Source organism: Galleria mellonella, unplaced genomic scaffold (genome assembly GCF_026898425.1).
Source record: "Galleria mellonella isolate WM207_F2 unplaced genomic scaffold, CSIRO_AGI_GalMel_v1 utg90, whole genome shotgun sequence".
Lineage (NCBI taxonomy): Eukaryota > Metazoa > Arthropoda > Insecta > Lepidoptera > Pyralidae > Galleria > Galleria mellonella.
In genome coordinates, this window is record NW_026442172.1 from 472880 (window position 1) to 481428 (window position 8549).

General features: G+C 31.5%; 1 protein-coding gene across 1 annotated transcript; it reads right to left on the reverse strand.

Annotated features, from left to right (window-relative positions):
• Positions 1 to 4420: 4420 nt before the first annotated feature.
• LOC128202335 (uncharacterized) lies at positions 4421 to 7171 on the reverse strand. The gene is made up of 2 exons (XM_052902313.1): positions 6141 to 7171; positions 4421 to 5616 (listed from the first exon to the last, which is right to left on the reverse strand). Exon 2 carries the CDS (start codon positions 5609 to 5611, stop codon positions 4421 to 4423), a length of 1191 nt encoding a protein of 396 aa, XP_052758273.1. The 5' UTR covers positions 5612 to 5616; positions 6141 to 7171.
• Positions 7172 to 8549: the final 1378 nt, after the last annotated feature.

Sequence of the window (8549 nt, forward strand, 5' to 3'; positions counted from 1 at the left end):
GAGAATATGCTTAATTATTCTTACTTTAGTTATGCTGTCATTGTTTTATTAGTAAGTAAAGGTTGATTATGACATTTGTGATGAATGAACTTTGATTAGATAGCTATTTATAATTTTTGCAAATTATACCAATAATTTATTAATGTGGCAAAATTTTAATAAATTTAGGTATCAGTTAGGGTTGTATTTAAAGAGTACATGTAAATAATAGTAGTTAAAAGCTAAAATGAAAAGGATCTAGCATATTTTAAAGATAAATTATATCTAACAATAAATGTGTGACTATGTTCACGATAAATTATTGTATAAACAATTTTCAGTATTTTCTATTAAAGATACATTCATTGATTATATAGTGTTACAAATAATTGTTTTTATTACTATTTGTACAAAGCTTTTAAAAATCTTGAATATTTTTATGAATCCACTAATTGAATTAGTGAAATTATTATTGAGATGAGCAATCTTAAACAAACTGAGCATTATGTTGGCTTGTATTTGTGTAGCACTTTTAATATTCAGATAATTTTTCTAGTGGATAGAGACTAATTGAGACGATTGTAAGTTCCTCCCTTGCTATATATATTAGCTTGGAGTCGATTAACTCGGCAGAATGAGGACAACTGTAGCCTTACATTCAAAGCAACAGTCTACAATATACCGCTTATACCAATTGCAACAAGAGCTGTGAACATATATATTAATTTTTTTATGTAACTTTAAGTGATAAATTAACTTGTTACAAGTTCATCAGGTTAACCTGATGATTTACCTGATGAACCCATAATCCATCCTTACTAATAATAAATGTGAAAGTAAGTTTGTTTGTTACCTTTTAGCGCTATAACGACTTAATAAATCATTTTTAAATTTAGTATATTACGTACTACATGAGATGGAGAAGCATATTGGCTACATTTACCTTGGTCAGTAAATAAATCCCAGTCACGCGGACAAAGTCGCAGGTAAAAGCTAACTGTCTATAAAGATGGTTTATTACCACAGATCACTAAATTGTAATGTCTATGTTACGAGTACTCTTGTGTTGTCATTACTGACTACAGAAATATTATACTTCCGTACCCTGTAATTTCAGTGTCATATCTCACTCTTAGAACTCAAATGCCATTCAAATATTTGAAAATTTTATTTCAGTCGTCGGAGATTATTTCAGATATTGACCTTGAAACATAAATCTACGTGATAAAGTTATTAATTGTTGTAATTATATGAAGTATTGGGTACTAGTACAATTAATAAATAAATAATATTATTTATTTATTTCACCAACTGGGTGAGCTTTATAGTTTCCCAATACGCTCACCCAGGAAAGTATCAGTACAATAATACATTATAATTAAATGAAATAATAATAATAAGATTTAACAAACATTATATACACATATATGTATATAACTTATCTTAATATATATAAGTATGTCATCCCAAAAGATATTCCGGTGGTACTGTTTTACCATGCCTCTGAATTCCCGCGGCGGATACATAAAAAGTTTTTTGCGACAATTCTGGTACTGCACACTCCACTTTCGGTTAATAAGCGGATAGAAAGGCTATTTATTGCACAACTTTTGTGTTTACTGAGACATATTTTGTAAATGGTTCTTATGGTACGTTAAAATATAAGATCTCTATAGTATTCAAACTGTACATGTTTTTATACTAAAGCGATATTCCGCCGCCAACCAGTCGTTAGTACAAATCGAGCCTAATGATTTTACAAAAAGACTTGTACAATGTTGAATAATCCCTTGCATGTTTAACTACGCAAACTTACCGACAATTTGTTCAAGCGTTCCCTCTTCTAATTTTACAGAGGCGAACTACACTTAGACTATTTAGTTTTATTTTAAAAAGAACATAAATGTTACTTGCCGTAGACTTTGTTCAGCGTTGATCGTAAACATTTATTTGCATGACATTACTCTATTAATGTAAAATGGATGTAGCAATATTAATTTAATAATAGATAAAGAATATATCTACTCGTATATCAGTAGATTGCTTATTCTGATGCGATAGAAACTTAAAAGTACTTATATTGTAGGTAGGTACTATCCTTAGTGTACGATAGGTATACATACCAAAGTTAAGTGATAATTGAGTAATTGACAACTTTCAAAGAACATTTTACTTAGGATTATTCAAAAGCTTTCTGATGATAAACCAAAACATAAATCATGCAATTTACTCATTTCTTTACTTATTAAATTGTTAATTAATTAATAATGAAATTTTAATTTTTTATGATATAAATCATTATTATTTAGATAGATAGACTAACATAGAAATATTTAGATGAGATAGATTAATATAGAAAACAAATGTCAAACTGTTTAATACCTAAGCTATAGATCCCTCGAAGAAAATACATTAATAAACCTACTCAGAAGTTCTATATTAATATTTTATTTATGAATACATTTTAATATGATTAGTTTTGACTGACATTAATATAGTCTTGTCAATTTGGAGTGATATCACACATCCTTACGTCAGTCAGCTTATAATCAGAGTCAGTGTAACCTAGCGGAAACGTCAAGTTAACTTCAACTAGGTAAATTACATTTTATTTAAACGATTGTGTTAATTTAAGTCTCTTGAAAACAATAAATTTCTAGTCATTATTAAAAAAATATATATATAAATCATGCAACACGAAAGTCAAGTCAACATGAATAAAACTCATAGATCATTTCATATAATAGCATATAATTAAAGTCTCTGTTATTCTATGTCACTGTCACTTGCAAATTACGCAAGCCACGTGTACCCGAAATTCCGGTTATATAAAATATCAACACAATAGTAAAGGCCACGTGAGTAATAATAATTTAGTAATAATAATTTAAAAAATACAGAGGGAAACGGCGCGTGGCGTGCGCTTGCGCTGGACAGGTGTGAGTGACACTCGGAGGGAGAGGGTGATGTATAGAAATTTTTGCATAAAATAAATAAGAATAACTTGATTTTATGCATATAAGTAAATATAAATATCAGTGTATTGTGATAATTGAAAACAAGATTTTGTACAAATTGTCCATATAAATATTATGAAAACCTATAATAGAATTAAATAAAAAAAAAAATCCTTACAAAAATTATAAATTGAATCTATTTGTTTGTTATATCCTGATTACGGTTCAACCAATTATGATGTGATATACCATGTACCATTTAGGATATAGAAGGACATAGATTACTACTTACCCCGATAAATCGACACAACCTGGTCACTACATATTAATATTATCAGTCCTTAACCATATTTAAACAGTCGCTCTTCTCGTAGATTGTCATCACGGAAGAAAACCTAGGTCATTGCTCTTGATTATTGTTATAAGTACTTATTAGTTATATAGCCTCTTATAACCTGTCACTAGTTAATGAGCATAGTCGCGCGCTGTTTTATATAGAATAAGGCCTATGATCATATAATTATAGTGTGGGCCAAACTGGTAGTGGATAGAGATGGGCAATCCACCTGGGTGGGTTTAAAGTCTGGTGGGTAAAAACCGGGTGTTTTGGGTTTATTGGGTTTAAACCCCATAAACACCCAAATTTTTGGGTGTTTATGATTTTGTACTTCATCATCGTCATCTCAGCCGCAAGACGTCCACTATACTGGACATAGACAATATTATTATGCAGCCTACAGAATAAAAAACTTTTAATTTGATTTTGAGTTTATTAAGAAAGAGATGAAAGTAAAATGTAAAACTACAGTCAATCACTGTCAGATTCAGAGTTATTACAAGCGATGAATTGTATAGGTTCGATAGGCTCTATTTCGTCTAAACTGTTATGTTCATTTACTTGCTCAATGAAAGCTTCTAAGGTATTTTCTTCATTAAACTGAATGTCCTCGCATTCAGCTTTATGTTTAAGATTCCAGTTATAACAAATGAATGAAATTTTTTCAGTTCTTTCAGTTGTAAGTCGATTTCTTTTGTTATTATGTATGTAGCCTTGGATACTAAAGGAACGCTCAGTGGCTGCCGAAGTACAGGGAGCTGATAGAATACGAATCGCTACTTTGCTTAACTCAGTGGAACCACAAATACCTTTCCACCATATTAGGGGCTCAATGCTATCTAATGAGCTCCATACAAATCCTCTGGCCCAAAAGTTTTTTTTAGCTTTATAACACGCCAAATCTGCCATTACATTTGACAAACTTAAGTGTTGGCTTAAATTGTAGATAAACTCCAAACCCTTAAGTTCTTCCTCTTGAGTAAGTTCGACTCCTAGAGTCCTGGGGTCTAGAATATATGCTGCAAAATGTATTGGCCTCATTGCCATATTGCATCTTGAAGATACTGATGTTAGAATCTGCTGTTTGCTTTCTTCGCTCAATGTCGAAATCTCATTTAATGCAAAACGTATCTTAGCTTGTACATCTCTAAATGTAATGTATGTGCGATGCAAATGTGTCGCTCTCTAAGTAAAATATGCTTTCAGTGACTGGTTCCAAAATACTTATACATTCCCCTGTCTTCGTCCAGAAATCATCACTTAGAATTAAATCTTTAATATCTCTTGAAATTACCACATCTTCTCTAACTGTTAATATTTGCAAAGCTATCTTATTTGCTTTCAAACTTTTTAACGAAGTAACATGACTTCCCCATCTTGTAGCACAAGGCAATTTTAGTGTTTGTGTAGAATCTTCACCCTGCCTTGATTTTATCAACAAGGAACTTAATCGTTGACTCCTTTTAACAGTTTTTATTATATTTATGGCTTGCATAATAAACACAGTTACTTCTTGTATCTTTACAATATCTTGGCACAACAAGTTAAGGATATGTGCACAGCAACCGAGAGGAACAACATGTGGATATTTGAGTTTTGTTAATTCGAATGCCTTTTGTATATTTCTAGCGTTATCGCCAATAAGTACAAGAAACTTATTTGCTCCATACACTTTCATTACTTTTTCAACTTCTTGGCTAAGGTATTCACTAGTGTGAGGATTACTTTCTGTATTCAAACTTTTAACGTATGCAGGTTGAGGTTTTGATATAAGAAAGTTTATTATTCCTTCATTTCTTAAATTAGACCAGCCATCGCACTGAAGGTGTAAGTAACTACAAGCATTTAGTTCCTCATTTAACTCAAAACGCATTTCTCTATATATTTTATCTAAGTATTTTGTCGCTAAAGCTTTACGTGAAGGTATTTTAAATTTTGGTTGCAATTTTTCGAAAAATTGTATCCATAAAGGATGTTGCACCATCGATAATGGCGTCCCTGTTACAAATATAGCTCTCGCTAATTCTGTTTTTATATGATCATCGGTGTCTTGAAACTCAGCATTTATTGTAGTGTTAGCAGACGACGAGGGGCTTATAAAAGAATCATTTGTCTCTATCTCTGACAGTCCAGACATTTTGGTTTTGGACGAGCTATCTTTTATAAGTTTCATAGAGTCTTTTAATGTTTCTGGAGATTTTGGACAAGTGATAAGATGTTGAAGCATTTTGGCAGCATTACTGAATTTGTAGACCTTATTACAAAGCTTGCAAGAAACAGACTTGTTTGGTAAAGTACGGTAGTGCTCCCATATGCGTAAATCTTTAGGTCTCCCCATTGAACCTAAAAAAATGAACGATGATTAGTTGGTCTGACGAAAATTCAACAATAGAGTGCCTATTTTTTTACAATGATTATTTCTTGTTATTTACAATAAATTTATTAAAAAAATAATAAAATAAATACAAAAAACCTTTGTAAAATTACATCTCCTCGGAGGATTAAACGCAGACGCTAGTTTATTATCGTATTGTTCTGTATTTTTCTCAGCAACTTCTTTAATTCGATTAGGTACTTACGCATATTATGTTAAAAATAAATATCTAGTACACATCTTAGGCTATCCACCATTATTATCCAATGACGACTCTCAGCTAACTATGCACTATCATCCAAAATAAACGTGTATGGAAAATTTTATCCCAGTCGGTTGAGGATTGAGGATAATTGCATCAACATACGAACATACCTACATACTTTTATTTACATAACGCAAGCTAAATAAAAGCTTGTAATAATACATCTAATTTTAAGTTAAAATTGTTAAGTGATCATGATATAATTGTATCATTCAAAAATCCACTTACCTTTAATTATTTCTTGTTAAGTATAAATATTATTTCAAATCTGCTCCCTTAATATGCACTTTTTTACTGCTTTTCCTACCTAACACGTTACCAGGAAGTCACGTTACCAGAGTCAGAGTAATAGTGAACACGTTTGACAGTGATTGTCGTCGCCTCATATTCAGCGTCGACGAATAGGGGAATCCCCAGTCATAATGTATTGCATGCGTGGCGGTCTTACTTCAAATCCATAAACAAAGAGATAATTACAGAACTCGATACTAGATGGCGCTGTTTTTGTTAGAAGAAAGTTTGCGGGCTAAAATACATAGAATTTCATCAATGACTTCCACAAAGAACAACATTTCTGTTTTTTCTAAGTCCGTATCTCTTCCGTATATTTCATAAGATATAAGCTTGGGCTACATTGTTATGCAACGTGATTTTGTCGCTGTCTTGCTAGCAGGGTTGACAGATATACGATTTAAATCGTACTCATACTATTATTTGTCTATTTTTTAATGTACGATCGTAAAGATTATGATCGTAATTCGCACAAAAACATACGACTTTTTGGTTACCTGGCAACATTTTTATTATGAAACGAACATGCTCACATCATCAGTCACATGCAACAATTTATTGGGGATTTCCCCTTCACATCTGGCAGTCCTGCTTGCTAGAATATAGGTAAGTCAGCCACAGTTACTGACGATCGATATTTAAAGGGTATTGTTTTTGTGCTAAATATTTCATAAAAACGTTATTTAATACTTTGTGGATTATTAATTTAGTTGATAATCACTGGAAGTAAAATGGATGCTAATTTGAGAGATCAAGATCTTCGTATAAAACAGTTAATAAAAGAAAATCTACGTAAGTACTCTTTTTATACCTAGGTAGGTAAGGTATAATAAACACAAAAGGTACTTAGATCGCGTGTGTTCGAAGCATTTATTCTAATAAATTTAATTTAAAATTGTAGAAAGAAAAAAATGTCTGCCAAGCCGTAGCCGAAGCCGATCTCCAAATATATTTGGCGATAGTGAGACCCAGTGTCCAGATGATTTACCCAGCGTCGTCGCAACAAAGAAAAAAACGAGGATAAAGTAAAAGAAAATTTACTGAAAGAAGAAACAAACTGTTCTAAATGCTTAATTTATGGAGAAGAGGATAAAAGAAATGAGTATTTCGGACTGTTAGTGGCTCAAGAATTTAAATATATACGGCCATGTGTGCGAACGAGGTGTTATGAAGAAATTTTAAAGTATCTACGGGAAGCAAAAGGCCAACATGTTGATCAACTGCAACATGAAAACACTGAAAATTAATTACTTTCATTTTATTATATATAGATTTTTAAAATTTCCTGAAATATTATTAGTTAACGTTTTATTTAATATTGTAGAATTGATCAATACAATTTATAAAAATAATTTATTGGTATTACTTACATATTTTCAAAAAATACGTAAAAACCTATTTTTTTGGGTGATTATGGGAGTTTATGGGTGTTTATTGGGTTTTTACCAAAGCACCGGGTTTAAACCCGGTGCTTTGCCCATCTGTAGTAGTGGATGGTTGATGTTATTTAAAATTAATCACATTTTTTTTATATCCGTGCAATAAACTCAGTCATTATTAATTACGACCTGAAATGTTGCTATAGTCCTAAATAAAACACCCTATTAGTCAATGCACTGCACCAAATTCATAACAATGCACATTGCTATACTCTTTCAGAGATTTCGAGAGCATGTTATATGGCCACCCTACGTTTATTCACAATTATAAAATGACCGCGCCTGTCTGGTAGGTGTGTTGTATTATTGTAGGGAATCTGTAAATTCAGAGGTCAAGTTAAGCTGGTGATGAAGCTAGTGCAAGTTCTAATGTCGCGTGTCAGCGAGGGTGAGGGACAGGTGTGTCGCACCCCTTATTTAAGGGAATTTAAGGCCACAACGAATAACTATACTTGTTTAATATAATTTGTAGGGTGACCACCACTTTTTGCAAATTACGAACTGATAAACAGTAGTAGGTAAAGTATTACTTTGTAGGTAACAAACAATATAATATCATACTCTAATAATGTAATAATATAACATAGATATAAAACAGGCAATAAAGATTCAATAATATTAATAGAAATAAAATATAACGAATTAATGATAGGTTATTTTTTAATAAAGAGCTGAGTAATTAAAGTACGCTCCGAAATAATTGTAAATTTAATTAAGTACATAAATTATAATATTGATTATCCTGGTCATCATCATCATTATTATCTTTTTGCCCTTATCACAATTATTTGGAATCGGCGTAATATAATTTTATTCATATTAGATAAGGATTTGACTTCTGATTTTAAGAATGGCCGCCTGTCTGACGAACTGCCTTGGAATTGAATAATTGATTTAATTGACTGCC